Genomic DNA, 22,921 nt, shown 5'->3' with positions numbered 1-22,921 from the left:
ACAGGGCTCTCTCCATTCCTAAACTTTCTCAGCGACTATTTTCAATATAAAAGAGTTGTATATTTTTTAATTGTAATGATTTTGCTTTCAAATTACAGACATTATGTTTTGGAAACAACTTTATTTGAATTGTAAGTGACATTATTTTTGTTTCTCAAGGCCATGATTAAAAGTTTCATGGATGTCTACCAGCTTGCAAGCGCTAGAATCTCTACGTTGGAGAAGGAAATGACATCGCACCGAAATCACATTGCAACTCTGAAATCTGAGCTCCACACAGCTTGTCTGAGAGAGAATGAAAGTTTACAGTCAGTAAGTTCTGACCAAAATGGTTTTGTCTTCTTTGGGTCTTTGGTTCCATGTATATTTCTGTTTTTATTGCTCCTAAGATCATTTTGCTATATCTGTGTGTGAGTGTTTGTATATGTAATTTAGGATAAATGATCAATCATATAACATAAAATTAGTATGGAGGAACAGTAGAGAGGGAAAAAAGTAATTAATTTTTCCACTGTATTCTGTACAGAGATATGCATATTGCTATCACTCTCAGACACTACAGCAGGGCTCCTTTGTTTGGCAGTGCACTGACAGTTGGGTTTGGTAGTATGCGTAGTTACAGCTTATAACTGTCTGAAGATTCAGTGTGTCCCATTAAGACAGAATATTATTAATTATGCGTATAACCAAAATGGTAATTAGAACATGTGATTATTCTCTGTAGAAAATGAGACTTATTCATAATACATGCCTATCTAAAGATGCATGTTGTGATTCATCTGTGTGATTAAAATTCCGCTTCAGCACTCATTCTATGTCTTAAAATTTTAGCAGTGATGAAATTTGGGCTAATTTAAAACGAAAAATAAAAAATTCTACTTTTGGGATATGCATTTGGGGAATTTCATAAAATGAATATATTTGTGATGTAGTGGGATGTAACAAATGCTCACAGGGTTGTTAGTAATTGGAGTATATGTTTTCCTGTTTGGGTTTGGTTATAAGTGTGGGGCGACTTCTAAGTAAAAAACACAGTTTTTAGACTCAGCTGTAGACCTGTTTCGAATGATGACATTTGGTAGCACAGGAGTTACCCTGGCTGACTCTAGGTGGGTGAGAATCGTGGTTCGGCTCTGCTTTCTTTCCTGTTCCACTGCCAGCATTTCAGTGACACCTTTGGGACTGTGGTGTTTGGAACTGCAGTCACCATCCAACCCCTCCCTCCTTGTCCCAATCTTCTCTGCCTCTCTCTGCCCCACATTTCTCCCTTTCTTGCTTTACTATTTTTGCCATAGCTCCTGACATCTCCTGACCATAGGGTATTTTATGCATGTGCTTACGGTCTGTCTGCTCCCTGACCTCCGCTGAACCCCGGATAAGCTCTGTGAATACAAGCACGTTTGAGGTGCTCTTCACTGCTGCAAAGACACCCTGGGCCAAGAGCAGTTTGGCCACAGCTGATATCTAATATTTATAAAGACAAATATTAGGAATTTATCTAATAAGTTTCAAAAGCCAGTTACTTGGGACATTGTGTCAGTTCAATTTTATATGCCTTTATTAGATTCTTAATGAGAGTTTAATGATACTTTGACCTCTACTAAGATAAATTAAGATGAAAGAGGGAACACTGCACATTTGAATATTTGAATTTACATATTGACCTTTCTCCTTATTTGTTCTCTGCTCTCATTTGTCAATACTGTGTTGTACTGGTTAGCTTCTGGTCACTGGTTGGGCTGTACCAATTATAATTGCTTGCTACTATTAGTCACATAAAACTTATTGCTTGCATTTTAAGAAAGGCAAAACTTGGTGAACAGAAATTATTTCTCGAATTGTTTTTTTTAAACAATTTCTGTTTTGATGAAATTGTACTCAGCGTCATACCCGAATTTCCTGTCAGGTCTGAACATACTCTGTCATCACCTCACATGGGAGATGTGCTCCTTCTCGCCATGGTTCTCAAGAAGGGAACACATGCACCGTGAATCCTCCTCCTGGTGATATGACATATCATCCCGGAGAGTACAGTGTCTTCATGTATGTGTGCTCTTTTGTTTATGTCTTTTGTTGAGCAGCACTTTTTCCAAAATGTCAAGGCATTTGCATGTGCTCTTTCTAATCTGAACCTCTTAAAACTTTGAGGGAGGGGGAAGAGCAAACCTTAGACTTTATCTTATATGGATGAGAGGCAATGGTGTTTGCTGGGTTAAGAGCATGCATGAGCTTCGAGATGTGTATCCATTTGGAATTCTACTAAGTATACATTACAAAAATTAACATGATCTTTTATAACAGAAAATTATAGTTATAAATTATAACCCACATACTAAGTGCATTTCTGTTACTTTTGAAAAATGCAGTATTTTTATTGCACAGGGTCTTATTTTTACAGTAAGAAATCTAGACGTAGGTGATTATTTTTGCTAGTTTAGTGGTTCATTTTATATGTACAATTCCTTCACTGCTTTCTTGTTGTCCTCAGGTGTAGTAATCAGCTTTAGAATTCTAAGTCATATCCACGTTAGAAGGACAGGTTGCCTAAGCAACATCTGGTACACAGGTTCAAGTTCTGTCTTGCTCACAGTAGGGTTTGGATCTCAGAATTTTCTACTGCAAATGAGGGTGGTGATACTGCTTCCTGACTCAGATATTGGAAAGTTGACTGAGTTGTTCAAATGCTTTGGACTTGGCCATATACTTAGTGAGTAGATGGGTGGTGTGTGTGTGTGTGTGTGTGTGTGTGTGTTTGCTATTAGTTTAGTCACCTTTATGCAGGTAGCAGATTGATTACATCACCTCAGGAAGGTTATTTGCTAGCACTTTCCATGGCATCATTTTGTTCTGCTTTGTACTGTAGTTTGAGTGTGTACTTTTCCATCGATGAGCGTATCAGTGTATACCAAAATCTGAACTCTCTGATCTTTCTGAGGCCTGTGTTCCTCTATTTTTTCATTAACTCATTCTTTTTTTCCTCATTTTTTATTAAAGATTTCCATTTCCTCCCCTCCTCCTCCTCCTTCCCTCCCCTCCCTTCCACCCATACCCCCACTCCCTCCCTCTCCAGGCCAAAGAGCCATCAGGGTTCCCTTCACTATGTTAAGTCCAAGGTCCTCCCAACTCCCCCTAAGTCCAGGAAGGTGAGCAACCAAACTAACAAGGCTCACAGTGAGCCCGTCCATGCTATAGAGTCCAAGCCCATTGCCATTGTCCTTGGTTTCTCAGTCCTCCTCCACCGTCAGCCACATTGAGAGAGTCCGGTTTGGTCCCCTGTTCCATCAGTCCCATTCCAACTGGACTTGGTGGTCTCCCGTTAGATCTGTCCCACCGTCTCAATGGGTGAACGCACCCCTCACAGTCCTGACTTCCTTGCTCATGATTTCCCTCCTTTTGCTCCTCATCAGGACCTTGGGGGCTCAGTCCGGTGCTCCAATGTGGGGCTCTGTCATTTTCTCCATCCAACGCCAGGTGAAGGTTCTATGGTGATATGCAAGATATTCATGAGTATGGCAATAGGATCTGGACATTTCTTGCTCCATCTCCTCAGCTGCCCAAGGAACTAGCTGGGGGCATCTTTCTGGACACCTGGGAACCCCTCTAGAGTCAAGTCTCTGCCAACCCTAGAATGGCTCCCTTAATTAAGATATATAATTCCTTGTTCCCATATCCACCCTTCCTATATCCCAACCATCCTATTTCCCCAAGCTCTCCCCATCCTCCATGGTGGGATGGGGGGATGGGGAGAGAAAAGTCATTAACTCATTCTTAAAATTCAGTCTAAAAATGCCTGAGGATAAAACTTGGAAAATTCGACTTATAATTGCCGAGTTATAAAGGCTGTAAAGGAGGCTGTGACAGAAAAGCCAAAGTAAGCCATGGGGACAACGTGCTTATCCTTTAGGCCTGACCTGTGGCAGCCACTCGTTACCTTGACCAAAGCTCTTCAGGTAAGATGTGGGTGGGTATGTGGGAACTGACCCTTTCCAAACCATAGTAAGTTTACATTTCTTCAAATATTTAGCAGCTGGATGTGAGACAGAGGGAGTATATTCTGAGGGTCTGCGGAGTTCTGAGATAGGAGTGATTTCTACAGTCTATTGTCTTGAGACCCCTAAATATAGACTTTCAAAATTCTGTCCAATATACTATACTTTTTCATTTCAGTTCATAGCATGCCTTTTCCCAGTCTTTTTCTTTGTACCTGACTATGTTTTATATTTACTGTGAGTTTCTTATAGAAAGGAATGGTTTGATTTTCCTTTATGCATTTTCACTCTCTGGTTTTTAGCTAAGTAATTAGGGCATTTATAATTAATATGTTGCTGATAGGCTTGCATTTTTCTGTCATTTAAAAATGTTGGTTTTCTTTGCTTTATGTCTAAAAGCCACTTATGAGTGAGTACATATGATATTTGTCTTTCTGGGTCTGGGCTACTTCACTCAATATGATGTTTTCTAGATCCATCCATTTGCCTGCAAATTTCAAGATGTCATTATTTTTTTCTGCTATGTCGTTCTCCATTGTGTAAATGTACCACATTTTCCTTATCCATTCTTCAGTCGAGGGACATTTAAGACAAAGAGCATATGTACTCACTTGTAAGTGGCTTTTAGATATTAGAGCAAAGAAAACCAGCCTACAATTCACAGTCCCAGAGAACCTATACAACAATGAGGACCCTAAGAGAGACTTACATGGTTGTAATCTACATGGGAAGTAGAAACAGACAAGAGCTCCTGAGTAAATAGGGAGTGATGGGGGTGGTCGAATGGTAATTAGAATTAACCAGACCAGTTTATTATAATAGATTCAGCTTTAATAAACAGAAGAACGGGAACTTACAAAACCAGGGTTCCAGCGATACAGGAGCACAGGGAACAAAAAGAGGGAGAGCCAAGGGCACCTGGATGTTTTATCTGTTTTCTTTGGCCTCAGGGGGGACACACCTTAAACAAAATGTAATTGGCTGAAGTTCCCCATCAAGGGAGCATGGGGACCATGGGAGAGGGCAGAAGGAGAGGGCAGAGGAAGGGAGGGGAGCAGGGAAACATGTATAGTTCAATAAAATAAATAAAAAGGAGAAAATAATGTTGATTTCTTCTATGTTCCCTTTATGTTTTTTCTCTTTGATTATTTGAATTTATTTCAGCATTCCATTTTAATTTGTCTGCTGGCTTTTTCTATATCTCTTTTTATTATTTTAGTGATATATAGGTATATACATATCTAATTATCTTAATGTTGGTATTAACACCATCAAGAAAGGCATAAAACCTTACAAGGAAGTCTTTATGACCCATCAAGGATCATTACAGAAAACCTCACCAATCAAAAAAACTGAATTGTGAAGCTCAGTTCTAATGGATACAGCTATAAAACATTTCCTCATCTTAAGCTCAGGGAACATTTTGGAAGATGGGATAAAAGATTGGAAGAACCAGAGAGAATCATGGAATTAGCTGTGAGACTGTGTCCCCTAGTAATGTCATACATTACAAACCATAAAGTCTCACCAACTAACTGCCCAAACGTGAGCTAAACAAGGACAACTACAATAGAAAGGCCACAGTGGATGGGGAATGAGAACTACAGGCAACCAAGGAATGCTGAGAGCAGGAAAACTGTCTTTTCTAAGGAAGAGTACACCAACTAGTCATCCAATACCAATGATTAGCCCTGAAAACATACATATAAGTAAATTTGCCTAGACTGATCAGGCTTATTTAGGAGTTTATATTTATAATCTTAGCCATAAATGCATGCAACAACAATTAATGAAAAAGAGTTAATGAATTTGAAAGAGAAATTAGGAGGGGTATATGGGAAGATTTAGAGAGAGGGATGAAGAGTGGGAGAAATAATGTAATTGTATTATAATCTCAGAAATAAAAAAATCCTTACTAGGATGTAAGTTATTTGTTCTCCCATAATTATATTATAACTGACATATATATATACATACATATATATATATATATATATATATATATATATATAGAGAGAGAGAGAGAGAGAGAGAGACTTTCAAAATTCTGTCCAATACACTATACTTTTTCATTTCAGTGTATGTATATACATACATACAGAAAAGGAAAGGGCCATCAGATATTTTTCTTTTTAACAGCTAGGCATAATTCTCTTAGTATTTGTTTTAGAGATTAAATATTTTAATGGATTTTGTTATTTCTCTTTCATTTTACAATATTTTTATTTAACTTTATTTTTAGAAAATATTTTCATTGAATATGACATTTTATATTGACAGTAGTCTTCCCACACTGTAAAATGTTTTGTGACTTCCTTTTTTCCTACGTGGTTTCTGGTGTGAACTCTCCAGTCATCAAATGATTGTCTCCTACATCTGTTATCTCATTTTTTCTCTACTTTCATTCCTGATTTTTCTGTCAGTTTTTCCTAGTTTGATTATAATATGCCAGTGCATATTATTTAGTTATGAGGTTTCTGAGGGTTAGTGAGTAGAGTTTGTCCTATTCAGTGAGTTTCTTGAATCTCTACATTTAGACCTCCCTAGATGTGGGAGGACTTCTGCCATTCGTTCTTAGAATCTCTGCAGGACCAAGTTGCTGCAAAACTGTATTCAAGGTTTCTTTTTCCCTCTCTTTTTCCATTATTTTCTTTCCTGGTTGTTTGAATTGGATGGATTCTGTGAATTCACTTAAGTTCACTATATATTTCCTCTGTCATATCTGCGGTGAACACATATAGTAAAAATTTAATTTCAGTGTTATATGTTTTCTACTTCTGAATTTTCAATTTGTTCTTTTATAATTTTCTCTGCTGAAAAATTGTATGCTTTCATTCATTTCAATAGTGTCAGTAACTACTTTAGACTTTGTTTTATAATTTTACTAGTTAATCCTTTTTGGAAGTACAATGTACTTATTGTCTTCTTGTACTTTTAGTTTTGACCCTGCCTTTAATAGCAGAGCTGTCTTTCCAGTCCTATTGTCTTTTCTAGGAATGTGACAAAATTTCTTTATTTTGGTGTGTTGAGTAAGTTTAGATTATTTCTTGAACATTTTACACATTGTATGGTTTAAATTATAGTTCTTATTATAATCATTAGAATACTGATATTCTTCTAATTTATCATGGATTTTATTGGTTTTCTTGATGAGAATTGGTAAGTCTGTCATTGCTTACTTCATTTGCTCTGGTAGGCATTCTAGAGCTTCCCTTGTCTTTCTAGTCTCGTGGGTGATTGCACTTCCCCTAGCCTTACAATTTAGGTCTTTCTAGGTGAGTTGCTTAACCATGAAATGATAAATGGAAGTGATATGTATTTTCCTTATGCAAGTCCTCAGTAATTCCTACACGAGCCATGTATGCTGAATTTTAAAAATATTTTTTTATTTTTGAGATGTAATATAATTATCCCATTTCTCCATCCTCTTTTCCTATTCCATATTTTTTCTTGCTCTTTTACAACTCATGCCTTTTCATTATTTATGTATATATATTTCTAAATATAATAATATATATTACTTTTAAATACACAAATGCAACCTACTCAGTCTGTGTAGTGTTACTTGTCTGTGTGGGTAACCAGCTGTTGTGTTCTTTAGGGAATACTGTTTCTGCCATTCTCAGCATTGCTTAGCTTGCTGTAGTTCTTTGTGTAGGGGTGAAGCCTCATGGGCTTTCTCCATCCACTTTGGCATGCCTGTTGTCCTTGTTCAGCTCATACTAGGCAGTCATGTTGATGAGACTTTATGCATTTCGCTTCTGGCATTCCTAGGAGACACAGTCTCAGAAAATTTCCTGTCCCTCTTGCTCTTAGAATCTTCTCACCCCCTTCCTCCATGATCCAGCCTTTAGATGCAGGAATTTTAATGCAGATGTCAGTTGGGACTGGGCTCCATAACTTTGTTTACTGTGGTTTTCTGTAATGGTCTCTATCTGATATTTCAGAGAGAAGTTTCTTTCTTTCTTTTTTCCCTTTTCTCTTCCTTCCTCCCTTCCTCCCTCTCTTCCTTTCTTTTCTTGCAGGGTTTCTCTGTGTAATATCTCTAATTGTCTTGGAACTCGCCTTGTAGACCAGGCTGGCTTGAAACACACAGAGATTTGCTTGCCTCTGCCTCCTGGGTGCTGTGATAAAAGGCTAGCGTTTTATCTATCTGCGCTGCCATAGAGTTGCTGAGAGTGAGGCTCCCTTAGAACAAAGTGGGGCGAGAGTAAAAGGGAAGTGGAGATGGATGGTCCTCTCCTCTCAGCTCTCAGTACCCGGTGTAGTAAGCTGGCCAGATGTAGCTCCATGTAAGGGAGCAAGAACAAACAAAAGGAAACAGGAGACCCAAAGTTCTGTGGGGGCACACCTTGCTCTCCTCTGTAAACTCTGCTTACTTTCCTTTGCTTTCCAGAGCCTTCAGGAGGTCCTTCTCGTATTTCCCCCAAGATACTTAAGCTGTAACAAATTCAAGAGTTAAGAGTTAGGCTTTATGGGTTACTTTATCTTAGGGGACAGCATGTTGTGCACTAGAAATGATGGTGACAAGAGTCTCATCGTTCAAATTTCTCTGTTTTTTTGGGTAAGATCTTTAGCTTCAGTGAGCTGCTGCTGTTCCTCATCTAATAGTTGAGAATATTAATGCCTGCTGACATAGGTGTTTCAAACATCAGAGAAATGGAGTTAGTACTTTGTACCACCTTGTCTGCAAAGCACTGACTGTATGCATGGTCTCCATCAGAATTCAAGCACTGCTGTGTCTGTTATGTATAGATCATTTTATATCTTATTTTCCGGATGAGCATCATTTGAAGCATGTGGATTAAGATGGATAAGACATGATCTCTGCCTTTGTGGTTTCCCGTTCTTTCCTGGGAACACAACTAACACAAAAACAGCATAGAAAGTCCATGGGAACACAGGTGAGGGAGAGGTCATTCTGCCTAACATTGTCAGAGGTATTGAGAAGGTCAGAAATGTCTGTGAGAGTCTCTGTAATGATTTAATAGCTTGTTAAAAGGAAAGAGCAACCCAAATATGTTTTTTTTTCAGTGAGGAGGTGAGCTTTCTATATAATGATTTGTTTAATTAATGACATCATATTGTGAAATTTGAATAATATAATATTATTAAAATTGTATTGTTTGTATTGATTACATACTCTCTCTCTGTTAAAAAAAATGACTGCACTCAAACAGCTGTGTACAATAGAATCCCAAACTGCTTGCTATGGCATTCCAACCCCACCTCCACGTGTTTCCACTCTGTTCTTACACAGTCAGATCCCCTTTTATTTTATAATCTGATGTGATTATGCTTCTAATCACCATGTCCTTGATGCCTGTGTTTGGTCTCTCTAGTGTTTATTTTGGTCATTTCAGAATCCTGTTAACTAGTCCTGTCTTCCAGCAAACACCTCACACGTCAGCACCAGTTTCTCCCAGAGCCCACATCCAAAGCTTTCCAATAATGCAGGCCTGTTTATGTATCCTGGCACTGTTATTTGTTATTCGTACAAATACTCTAAGAATCAGTTTTGATGTTTTTAATATTTAGATGGAAGTACCTCCATTGTAATGTTGTTTAAAAAGTAAAATAAAGACAATGTCTGGCATTCTAGTAGGTGCACAATAAATACTGATTCTCTTGCCTACTATACAACCATATTTTTATCAGTTATGCATTTCCCACGGCTGAGCTTTAAAATATGTCAATTATGAGGAAATGTTTCTTATGTATAGATCACACTCTACTCTGTCTGGTACAGAGTGCATATTCAGAATCCCATTCCATGCTCAGGTAGAACTCACCTGGGTCTCTGATTCTTTGGTGCCTTCCTGAGACTGCGGTGTGGAGCGTGCAGCTTGTTGGTGCACTATACTACCAGGGGAGAGGAGAATGAGACAGCTGTCACCAGAACTACCCTATAAGGAGATGGAGAATGCAGCCGTAGCTGGGGAACTGAATTCAGGTGTCAGGTTGAAGGAGCTGACCTTGGAAGATGTGGGGAGCTTATGAAAGCTGAACCTGGAGGATGCAGGAAGCTTGTGAGCCAACCCTGGAGTATGGGGGGAGCTTGTGAGAGCGGACACTGCAGGATGTGGGGCAGGATGCTCAGTGGTCCATGAGCAGTGGTAGGCTCCACTTTTAAGAACTACCTGGACTAAGTTCTCTGGTGGCTATTAAAAAGCACCTCCTTCCTTTGCTCTAGTTCTCTTTCCTGCTCTAAACTTATTTTTTTCCTGTTTGTCCTCCAAATTCACCCACATTTTATGCAAGTCAACACTCATTTTACATTTTGCTACTTTCTGCCTACTTTCTAAGTGAGCCAATTGAACTCTCTCTGTGTTTATCATAAGCTCCAGCCTTGGCCTTTGGGTACTAATAGAACTAAATAAGAGAAGCAAAAAAATACCCATGGTGTCAGCTCGGCCAACACCAAACTTTTTTATTTTAATTTTTTTATTTAAAAGTTTTTATTCCACTTTGCATACCAACCAAAGTCTCCCCTTCCTCCCCTACCCAAGGCCCCCCTACCTTTTTCCCTCCCAATACCTCATCCACTCCTCAGAAAGGGTAAGGCCTCCCATAAGGAGTCAACAAAGTCTGGCATATTAAGTTGAAGCAGGACCAAGCCCCTCCCCTGCCACCAAGGCTGAGCAAGGTCTCCCTCCATAGGGAATGGGCTCCAAAGACTCAGTTCATGCACTGGGAAAAATCCTGGTCCCACTGCCAGTGGCTCCACCGACTGCCTAATCCACAGAACTGTCATGGTAAAATCCTGTCTTGAACAAAATGACAAAATAAAAACTTTATATGCTTCATAACAAAAAAGAAATGCTGATCTATTTGAATTAATATTAATTGGAGGTGCCTTCCTTTTATAATAGCTGTCCGATATCTACTTACTGTTCATCATGTCTCCTGCACAAACCACAGCCCCCCGAGCTTGCCGTACATTTTCCTGATGAATCCCGTCTTCCTTGATGACTGCAAGCTTGACTGGAATAATTTTCATATTATTATGTCTATGGTAAAATAAAATTGGGTAATTCTCTTTTGTATTAATCTTCATAAAAAGGGACAAAATTCCAAGAGTGTTTGTGTCCAAGCAGAACATTACTTTGACATATCATCTAAATAATTTACACTTTGTTGAGTGTTTTATGGCTCTTGCCTTTGCACACATAAAGTGACCAGCGTAGTACCTTTTACTCACATGATGGGGCTCAGGAAATGCTTGTTGATAACCATTTAAAAAACAAATCAATGTGAAATGTGCCTCAGTCCTCCAATAGCTGGGCATGTAAGAGGATTGCTTCAGGTAGAAATTAATGTACACAGATCAACAGGCGGTTCATTCTTAAAAGTGTGTTGTGGGGACTAGGGAGATGTCTCCGCAGTTAAGAGCACTTGTTGCTCTCCAAGAGGATTCAGGTGTAGTTCCTGCCATCCACATCAAATGGCTCACAACCATCTATAGTTTCAGTTTTAGGAGATGATTCAGTGTCCTCTTCTGGACTCTCTGGTACCAGGCACGAGAAACAGACTCATTCATTTACATACTCAGAAATCCCATAAAAACATTAAACTGGAAGCCATATGAATATAGAAAGGACCTATAGGGTAAAAAAAAGGAGACGAAAAAGATAAATAAAATAAAAATAATAAAAAAAAATTTGAAAAGAGGCAAAAGCTTGACATGACGTTATGAGACAAGGACCCTCCAAAGATGCTGTTGAGTGCACTTCTGCTGGCACCCACTGCTGGGCGTGTACCCCACCCTTCAGAGCAGTTTGTTTCCCCAGTGAAACTCCCTTGGAGGAGACTAAGTTTTCATTTGTAAGTGGTTCAGTTGGAGATTGCTTCTGGGTAGGGATGGGGACGTGTGTCCACTTCTTTCAGCTCTAAAATCCCATTTGCCACAGACATGTGCAGGCCCTGTGAGTACTGCCTTTGTCTCTGTGACTTCACATTTGCACCGTTTGTGTTGATATAGAGTGCCTTGTTTTCTTGGTGTCCTCCATCCCTTCTGACTCCTATCATAGAAAAATTCACTAAAAGTGGATCAAAGTCCTGAGTGTAAGATTCACAATGAGAAAATTCATAAAACCCATGGTTTAAATCCTCAAGTGCTTAGATTTGATAATTGATTCGTAGATAGAACTGCAAAAGGGTGAGAGTCAGGAGAAACTCATGTGGACAGAATTCTTCAAAATTAAAACGCTTTTATGAGTGAAAAGACAAAAAGCCAACACAGAAAAAATATAATAAGTAGACTGGGGGAAAATGTTTATAATTATGTATCTAGTTAAGGTCTAGTATAGAGAATATAAGAGCCCTTTAACTCAATAGGTAAATGATAACCTAATTTTAAAACTAGACAAAGGATTTTCCTAGCCGCTTTTCTAAAGAACATATTCAACAAACACTTAGGAGATACTTGACGTTACTTAATGACTCCTCAGTAAATTAAATTTGAGGTTTCCATTTGACACAGCAAGGTTCCTCCTAGGTTCAGAAGAATCCAAAGTAGTTCTTCAAACAAAATACTTCTGCATAACAGCAGGTGAATATTTACTGTAGCCAAGGGGGTTTGCTCAATGGAAGTCAGTTGCTGAAGTGATAAAAATATACATTGTATCCAGACAGAGGTATGTCCTTTAACCACAAGTTTCAGTGCATTTAAATTACATTTAAAAATTTATGAATATGAGTATTTGCATGATTGTATGTATGTACACTGTGTATGCGTCCAGTGATCATGGAGGCCAGAAGAGGGTGTTAGGTCCTTTAGAACCTGGAGTTGTGAACAAGCAGTTGTGTGCTGTTGTGTGGGTGCTTGGACCTGGACCTAGGCTCTCTTCAGGAGCAGCAAGTGCTCTTACTGCCAGACCATCTCTTCAGTCCCTAGGGGCCCTGAAATTTTGATTCATGGTGCAGTATGCGTAAAAAACAAGGCTCACCAGCAGAGTCCACTTAGCCTTCTTCACGAGGGCACACCTGTGTGATTCCATTTGTAAGAAATGCCCCAGATTGGCAAATCCATGTTTTAGAATCAGATGAATGGTTGACAGTCGCCATAGGAGGCAATGGAGGTGATTGCTGAGGGAGTATGGGGTCCCCTTGGGATGAGGAAGCTTTCTGGAAGGAAATGGCTGTACAGAATTGCGGGTGCACTTGGCAATTTAAAATTAAGAAGATGGTAATATTCTATGTTGCATTTGCTTTACCACATTAAATTTTATTTTTTTTTTAACGTGAAGTTTTTTGGCTGGTGTGGAATTCTTCTTACACAGGATGGCCAAGTGTTACACTGTGAAGTAACATGGCAGATAAACAGGAAGTTGGGTTCTAGAGAAAACTTGCCTATTGTCTTACAGAGCTTTAGGAAGTAAACCATGCGGTCTCCATGGTCTTCATTTTCTTGGCTATAGAATGAAGAGTTTTAATGAAAAGAAATCTGAATTCCTGCAAAACTCTAAAATCTTTTTATTTGAGTTATAAATAGCAGTTTAGAATTCTGAATTCTGTGCTTTATGTTGTTCCTGCTTCAACTTACATCAATAAAATGAATAGGTTTCTAAATTTGATTATATTCAGCACCAAGAAACCATTCACAAAAGCATGCTAGGCATATAAACCCCAGAATATAACTTATAACTAGGTAGTCAAAAAGTCCCCAAAGTAATTGGAAAATGGATTAGTATACTTGTAAGAAATATTTCCTTTTTAATGCACAGTTTTTTGATATTTAATATGTCAGGAATGTGAACTTTTAACTTGTCAAACTATTGTAACATATTTGAAAATTATAGTAATTTGATTAAAATGTTGCCTATAAGGCAAGAGGTTTAGTTAATGGAATCCATATGTAATTAAAATGCAGAACTAAATGTAATCAGACTCCAGTGACTAGTGCCTTCATATTGATAGTTTTACAATGGCCTCTGGGGTTGAAAGTTGAAATGTTACAGAATACAACAGTGCTGTAGAAAACAAGCTGGCTATTTAATTGTGTTAATGTTGCCAGCACACTCACTTAACGATATGTGACTATGGTGTTCTGGATTGTCATCGTGTTAGTGCTATCTTCTGTTGGCAGGTGGTAGACGCACATGGCTGCTAAGCCACTGGAAGAGCACAGCGCTCAGTATAGACAGACCAAGATGAGGGTCCCTGCGGCGAGCCAACCCGCACTCCTTCTTAATAACAGAGTTGCTTAATTTGGGTGAATTCACTTGAATCATATGAATGTAATAGACACAACACTATGCACCAACCCACAAAAAAGTTAATTTTTTTCCCTGAACTTAAAAAAAAAATATTTTCTCTGGATGATTTTAAGAGTCGACATCCTGTGCTAGAGTTCTCTAATCATCAGCAGCACGATTTACAATCAGAACACACAGAGAGCCGGTTCAGCCCAGCTCATCTGTTGATTTTGGCAGCCGCCCTTAATCTTACTGTGTACAGCTGCCACTTAAGAGTGGGGGACTCGGCAGAGAGTCAGGGAGGGGGGCCTGCAAGGCTGGTCAAGGCAGGAGCATACAGACCTGCTTCATCTCAATGCTCTTTCCTATTTTACTGCCCTCTGCCCTTTTTAACCCAAAATTAAATACGGACCTCTCCTGAGCTGCTGCGCTCCAGGCATAAGGAATTGTAATGTCTGGCTTCCAGAAACCGTCCCGTCAAAATGTGCTTCTGATTAGGTGGCTTAATTACAGCTGTGCAAACACTGTTGATTTAGGCCTCAAGATTCCAGGGCATGTCAGCTGCTATTAGCTAACCTTGGACCAAGTCCACCGTTTTAAAACTCTGTACCACTAACATCACCTTGCTTGACAACTTTTTATTTAAGTGGAAAAGTTGCCAAAAGCAGTACATTTTAATCAATGCATTGTTCAACACACAATTTCATTTGTTTGACCATTAATGACTTTATCAAGAATAAGGAAGCTCTGTTTGTTCAAAACAGTAAGTTTTGAGTAGTATTTTTGAAGGGCCAACTGACACAAGAATTACTTTTAATTCCTTTAATTCAGTTTTATTTTAAATCTAACATGTTGGTTTAGCCACCCAACTTTATTACACCTAAATTTTCCTGACAGTTTCATTTGCTGTTAGGAAATAAAATTGCATTTTTCCAACATGGGAAATAATGGCGGGTTTTTAAAATGTTATGTTTGAAGCTTCCCTTGCCCGAAGCTTGCTCAGGCCTAAACTCGGTTTACTTTTGGAAGGAAACGAACCTCATTAAATAGTTTTTAATATTTTAATATTGCCTGTGTTTTTTCTGTGGTGGGAAGGCTGATCAGACTTGTCCATTTCCACCTGCAGGGGAAGTAAAAGTTGTAATTATTTGATGATTCCAATACTTTGGACTTTTGAATACAATTGCCACAGATACTGTGAATAGCAATATATTTTAGATAGTTATAATTCTGTACAGTACTGGATATGTAAAATTACTCTTATATGACATGAAAGGCAATATGACAGTTTAAAAAATTTCCAGCAATTGAAAAGAAAGCAACATCTTTAAAACATGGCAGGCAGTTGGACAACAAATGTCAAAGGCATAATTCTTGTAATAATTTTGTGGGCTTAAATGTTCAGTTTATGCCAAACTGAAAACTTGAGAGAGACCCGAATGCTTTCTTTAAAATGAGACCCCCCCATTAAATTAATTGATGTATGTGATCAAGAAGTATCTTTCTTGCTGAACAGACTCATTGAATGCTTAGTGAGCTAACTCAGCATTTGTTCAAGCTGAATTAAGAGTTCACACATAAGTAGTTCATCATAGGAATGGACGTGTGTATAAATAAGTGGATTTGTGTTTTGAAAGAGAGTGTTGGGCTCCTGATTCAAAATAGGTTTGAAATCAGTATTCCTGTAAGTATCCAGTAATAACCAATAACATCTTCATAATACCAGATTTTTATGGAGACATGCTTTACAGCTGTTCTTGTTTCATCTACTATTTGAGTGAATCTTCATGTCAGACTTATAAAAGAAATACTGTCTGTCCGTCTCTAGATGAAGGAATGCAGGCCCAGAGCGGGGATGCAGTGTGTCTAAGATGAGAGTCTGGGTTGGAGCTCTTGACTGTCTGCATTAAAACCCATACCCTAAAGATGCAAATTCTTTGTGGAAAAAAAGAACTTCAGGTGATCCAGTAGTGGAAAAATATTAAGAATGACCAGGTTCACATTGGCCATTAAGGCACAAGTACATTTTAGACTGAAGAAAAGTTTTATAGTTTTCTTTGTAAAAAAAAAAAACACGAATTTTTTCAATTCAGTATAAAGTGGTTGTGTATAAAGAGTGTCAGATTCTCTAAGTCCACAGGTGTGATCTTTTACTTAGAACAAAAGGACTTCTTTCTTTCCTTTTGAAGCTGCTTTCATGCACAAAGAATTCAAGGTGTATTCTTCCATGGTAGACGGGTTTGAAGTTCCCGTCTTGCGTTTGTTCTTACGATTCTGTGTTAGCTGAGAAATTGTGAAGAAATAGCGGTCTTCATTTTCCAGAACTTTGGCTTAGGGCATGCTTTGATAAGTGTTGCCTTTGGCTTATTTTGTGGTTACCCTCTGTTCTCAGTTTTAGAACCTGCCCTGGATCTAGCTTTTGTAGACCAGGCTGGCCTTGGACTCTACCTCCTGAGTGCTGGGATTAAAGACACGCACCTAGAGGATAGTAAATTGTACATGATTTATTTCTGTAATTGGGGAGAGTACTGTATGCTTAACAAAACCACCTGATTGATGTGAAATCATTTAGCAATGTAATGATAATGAGTTAATATTTATTAAATTAATAAATGTTAGCTGACAAGCATCTTATATTTATTTGGGGATCACATAGAAGAATTAAGATGTATTTCTGATGACATTTATGTGCATTTGGATATAAAAAGTCAATGCCTCTGTTATTAAACTGTGTAATTCCCAGTCCCACTCCTTTGGAAGTTCTAGTCTGGTCCCAGGACTGTGATTGGCCATGAAAGGATGATGTGAGCGTTTTTAAGCCTTTTCCTGTGGTAATCTAAGTTTCTGGAATCAGCTCGCCACCTTCCGTGCATTCCAGATCTGTTTCTCATTCAGCTCAGACTTCATGTCTCGGACCTGACAAGGACCATGGCCTCTATACCTCGCTCAGCTTTGTGTCCACTGGGCGTAGGGTCTGGAAGTTAGGTATTCTGCACCCATGCTGTGCCTGACTCCCATTACTAAGTGGATTATGGAATCAATGAATCCTGCTTCCTTTTGAAGGGCTCTTTAGAGCTCTTTCTCTTCCTATCTTTTATGCAAGAAAGCTAGTTGTGTTCACACATGGATTGAATACAAAGAGATGTAATGAGTTGCTGATTTGATGGAATTTATAATCTAGTCGGTGAGTCAGGACAGAATAATAAATAAATAAATAAAGTGATAAATGCTCATGGGGCTTAAATATGATGTATTTGTACTGGACTGATTAGGTAATAGTTTTTGAGCACTTCAGCTTTATTTTGAAGCAAGGATAGGGTTAGAGAACAAGAAATTTCAGGCAGGAAAACCTATGTGAGCAGACAGCAGATTGGTTTATAAGAAACTAAAGCCAAATTGTGAGTTCTCTTTCAGTGTTGCTATTTTAACCTATTTTGCGGTTCTTTATAGTTTTCTATATACACTCATTCTTTTTTGTGACAAAGGTATTATTTGTGATGTTAGGAAAGCAAGGTTATTTTTTCCAGCCTCATCCTGTTTAGTAAGCCAAGAGCTGAGACTGTTAGCTCTTTGCGAACCTCCATGGCTCCTTTTTCCTTCTACCAGGCCACGTACAGTTTTCCATTGAAGCTACTTCCTACCTGTCCAATGACCAAGGGAGATTATTTTCAAAAGAAAAGTATAAGCTATGAATGTGAAACAAAACAGAACTTGTTGATACCTTACATACTTACATATGTACCTACATACATATGTATGTAGTTTTCAAACCAGAGGCTTGGTGAAGGGCAGGAAGGGAAAGAGGAGGAGAATTAGCTAACATTTATCTGGTACTTTCCTTGTATGAGACACTGTCATGGCCTTATATATTTTAACATATTCAATACTTACAACATTCTTATACTGCTAGATTACTCTGAGATATGGCTATTATCCCAGAACAATAGGTGATGAAGTACGAATGGGAACACTGGTTGTCCAGTTAAGTAGCTCGTTCATGGTGGCTAGTCATGTGGGCTCTGCATTCTATGTAATCCTGGTTTGACCTGTTTGGCCTGGTTTGGCCGATTCAGGAATGCTTCGGCTTCTTCATAAGTTGAGAATGAAGGTAGCAATAGCACCTCCCTCTGGGCTGTGTGATGGTTAATTGAAAGGGATGCTTGTAGTGTCCTTGCTATAACATTAACATCTTTTTCATTCTGCTCTGACCAGCTGAGGATAGGATCACTATTACTTGTTCTTAAAGTAGGGGTTTCTTAATAGCCTTAAAGAAATTCTTGTCTTGGAGGAAAAGCATTGTTTCCTTGGATTAGATTGTATGAAATAGAACACTTTTGATTGTACTTTCTGTTTGTCTAAATACTTAGTTAGGCTTTAAAATATGCTACTTAATTACTGACTCATTGATAAGTAATGCTCTATTATATTAATATTTCCCCTGAATATAGAAAGTTTTTTATAGGTTGCACAATTAGCATTTTACTACATTAATACAATCCATCACAATAAAATGAAGTACATGCAAAACCTGTAAACATTATCCTAAGAAATCAAACTATGCTGAGCTCTGGCAGAAGCAGCATATTGCTGTGACTTCTCAGTTGTGCATGTTACAGACGTTCTGAAGTATTAACATTCATAGACATCAGCCTCCAGAGCTGTGGAATTTTTGGATGGAAGTTTATGTCATAATATCATTTAGTATATATTTAAGTCATCCCAATTGATTTCTGGATATTTGCTTTATTATGAATGTAAGATAGTCAGCAAATAGAAATGAAGGGGAAACATATCACTTTATGATGTAAACATAAAATATTTGATCTATTTGTTTGGTAGTATTTAAATATCAAATGATGTTTACTAACAATGGTCTTTCAATGTAGTAAGGAGCTGCTTATTTGTCCCGGCTGCCCAGAACCAAAATAAGCACACAGAAACTGTATTAATTAAATCACTGCTTGGTCCATTAGCTCTAGCTTCTTATTGGCTAACTCTTATATATTAATTTAACCCATTTCTATTAATTTGTGTATTGCCATGTGGCTGTGGCTTACTGGATAAAGTTCAGGCGTCTGTCTCTGGCGGGGCTACGTGACTTCTCTCTGACTCTGCCTTCTTTCTCCCAGCATTCAGTTCAGTTTTTTCTGCCTATCTAACTTCTGCTCTGCAACAGTTCCAAAGCAGTTTCTTTATTCATTAATGGTAATCATAGCATACAGAAGGAAATCCCAAATCATTTCAAAGCTAAGTTAACTTTAAAAGTTTTAAGGTTGTGCTACACTAGTCTATATATTGTCATCTAAAATAGTCAAGTAAAATTTGAAAGATGCTGCCTTGGTTTCTTTTCCTGTTGTTGTGTTAAAACGCTCTGACAAAAGCCACTCAAGTCAGGCAGCTGCAGCTTGAAGCAGCTGGTCAAACAAAAGTAATAGATTAATTTGGCCTTTCTTCTCCATCTCTGTAGTGTGATTAAAATACAATTGAACTATTTTGAGTGTGATCTTAGATTTATTCATAGTATAAATTCTTACCTCTGTCCACCTCTGTATCTCTTTTTCTTTTGTAAAATTGAGACACTATACCCATAAACCATCTGGCAACTAAAAAAATTTAAAAATCACTCTCTATCTCCAAACTTCGGCCACCATTTTACTCAGTGCCATCATTGTTTTGACTGTTTTATGTATCTCCTATAAAATATAATTTTTAGTAGATTTTTAGTACAATGACCTCAGAGTTAATTTTATATAATGTAGTATATGTCATAATTTACTTTCTTTTTGACTATTTCACTCTATTATTATTTTGTAAATTATTTTTTTTATTTTTATGTGTATGGAAGTTTTACCTTTATGTATGTGTTTGTATCACAAGCATATAGCATCCACAAAAGCCAGGAGAAGGTGTCTTATCCCCTTGGACTAGAGTTACAGATGGCTGTGGGCGCTAGAAATTGAACCTGTATCCTCTGGAAGGGCAGCCAGAGCTCTTAACCACTGAGATCTCTCTCCAGTCTGGTCCCCAAATAGTGCAGTTCCTTGTTGTTTTTAAGAAAGTGTCTCATTACGCCTTTAATCCCAGCACTTGGGAGGCAGAGGCAGGCGGATCTCTGTGAGTTCGAGGCCAGCCTGGTCTACAAGAGCTAGTTCCAGGACAGGCTCTAAAGCTACAGAGAAACCCTGTCTCGAAAAACCAAAAAAAAAAAAAAAAAAAAAGAAAGTGTCTCATTGAGCTTGCACCCAGAACTCCCCTCCCCCCCTCCCCCTGCTTCATCCTCCCTTCTTTGGGGCCACAAAATCCCACAGCTCAGCCTGTTTGGGTGCTGGGACCAGGAATTGAGTGCGCCCAGGCCAGTGGGAGGTCCCCTGTTTCAATAGCCTGCCTGCAGCAAGGTAGGCCCTTTGTCAGCAAGCTGCTTGGCCAGCAAGGAGACCTGACTGTCTACCAGAAGATCCATCATTCATTGGGGTGAATGAATTCAATTCATTGGGGTAACTTGAACTTCTAAAAGAAGACCCAAAGGGGATTATTCAGAGGAAGAAATGGGCAGGTGCCAATGCAAGAATTCCTCCAACAATTTGAAAAACCCATGAAAGCACCGGAACCCAGTGAACTTATATCAGGAGGACTTGAACATACTAATCAAGAAGAAGTAGAAAAAATTGACTTTATGAAAGTAATAGAATCCCTTAAACAGGAGGTGAAAGACTCCCTTAAAGAAATGAACGAAAGAATAACAAAAAGTTTGAAGAACTGAGTAAATCCGTAAACGATATCCTAGGAAACCAAGAAAAAACAATCAAACAGATAATGCAAACAGTGCAAGACTTGAAAACTGAAATGGAAGCAAGGAAGAAAACACAAACCAAGGGCCAGCTGGATATGGAAAATCTATGTAAACGAACAGAGACTACAGAAGCAAGCATAACCAACAAAATACAAGAGATAGAAGAAAGAATCTCAGATTCTGAAGATACCATATCCCCAACAACCATAGAGAAAATAAACGCACTGATCAAAGAAAACAGCAAATCCAACAAATTCTCATCACAAAACATTCAGGAAATCTGGGACACAATAAAAAGACCAAACCTAAGAATAATAGGCATAGAAGAAGGAGAAGAATTACAGCTCAATGGTCCAGAAAATATATTCAATAAAATTATAGAAGAAAACTACCCAAACCTAAAGAAAGATATTCCTATTAAGGTTCAAGAAGCTTACAGAACACCAAATAGACTGGATCAAAAAAAAAAAAATCCCCTCGCCATATTATAATCAAAACACAAAACATACAGAATAAAGAAAGAATATTAAGAGCTGCAAAGGAAAAAGGTCAAGTAACTTATAAAGGTAAACCTATCAGACTAACACCTGAATTCTCTATGGAAACCACAAAAGCCAGAAGGACCTGGATAGATGTTTTGCAGAAACTAAGAGACCATGGATGCAAGCCCAGATTACTATACCCAGCCAAGCTTTCATTCACTATAAATGGAGAAAACAAAATATTCCAGGATAAAAACAAATTTAAACAATACGTAGCCACAAATCCAGCCTTACAGAAAGTAATAGAAGGAAATTCACAAACAAAGGAGTCTAGCATTGCCCAAAATAACTCAGACATCTAGCAACACTTCACCAGCACATCTCAAAGAAAAGAAACACACAATCTCTACTACCAAATAAAAAATGACAACCGGAGTTAACAACCACTGGTCATTAATATCACTTAATATTAATGGACTCAATTCACCTATAAAAAGGCACAGGCTAAGAGATTGGATACGAAAACATTCTGCTGTTTACAAGAAACACACCTTAACCACAAAGACAGACATCTACTCAAAGTAAAGGGTTGGGAAAAGGTTTATCAAGCAAATGGGCCTAAGAAACAAGCCGGTGTGGCCATACTAATTTCTAACAAAGTTGACTTCAAACTAAAATCAATCAGAAGAGATGGAAAGGGACATTTTATACTCATTACAGGAAAAATCCATCAGAATGAAGTCTCAATCCTGAATATCTTTGCCCCTAATATAAAAGCACCCACTTATGTAAAAGAAACATTACTAGAACTCAAGGCAGCCATCAAACCAAACACACTGATAGTGGGAGACTTCAACACTCCTCTCTCACCAATGGACAGGTCAATCCGACAGAAACCTAACAGAGAATTAAGAGACTTAATGGAGGTAATGAACCAAATAGACTTAACAGACATCTATAGAACATTCCACCCAAATAGGAAAGAATATACCTTCTTCTCTGTGGCTCATGGAACCTTTTCGAAAATTGACCACATACTTGGTAACAAAGCAAACTTCCACAGTTACAAAAAAATATTAGTAACCACCTGCATCTTATCGGATCACCATGGATTAAAATTAGAATTCAACAACAATGCTACCCCCAGAAAGCCCACAAACTCATGGAAACTGAACAGTCAACTACTGAACCACACCTGGGTCAAGGAAGAAATAAAGAAAGAAATTAAAGTCTTTCTTGAATTTAAAGAAAACAAAGACGCAACATACTCAAACCTATGGGACACAATGAAAGCAGTGCTAAGAGGAAAGTTCATAGCACTAAGTGCCCACTTAAAGAAAACGGAGAAAGCACTCATTGGAGACTTAACAGCACACCTGAAAGCTCTGGAAAAAAAAGAAGCAGATTCACCTAGGAGGAGTAGAAGACTGGAAATTATCAAACCGAGGGCGGAAATCAACAAAA

At 38.2% G+C, this 22,921-nt stretch overlaps 1 protein-coding gene across 1 annotated transcript in view; it reads left to right on the top strand.

Annotated features, from left to right (window-relative positions):
• Nucleotides 1-22,921, top strand: part of Ccdc171 (coiled-coil domain containing 171) — a 350,758-nt gene that overhangs the window by 290,329 nt on the left and 37,508 nt on the right. The window contains 1 exon segment of the mRNA XM_038333866.1: nucleotides 160-312. Within this exon segment, the coding sequence (XP_038189794.1) occupies nucleotides 160-312 (153 nt within the window).

Source organism: Arvicola amphibius, chromosome 6 (assembly GCF_903992535.2).
Source record: "Arvicola amphibius chromosome 6, mArvAmp1.2, whole genome shotgun sequence".
NCBI classification, from domain to species: domain Eukaryota; kingdom Metazoa; phylum Chordata; class Mammalia; order Rodentia; family Cricetidae; genus Arvicola; species Arvicola amphibius.
Note: the sequence above shows the minus strand (reverse complement) of the source record. Positions and strands in the feature narration are given on the sequence as shown.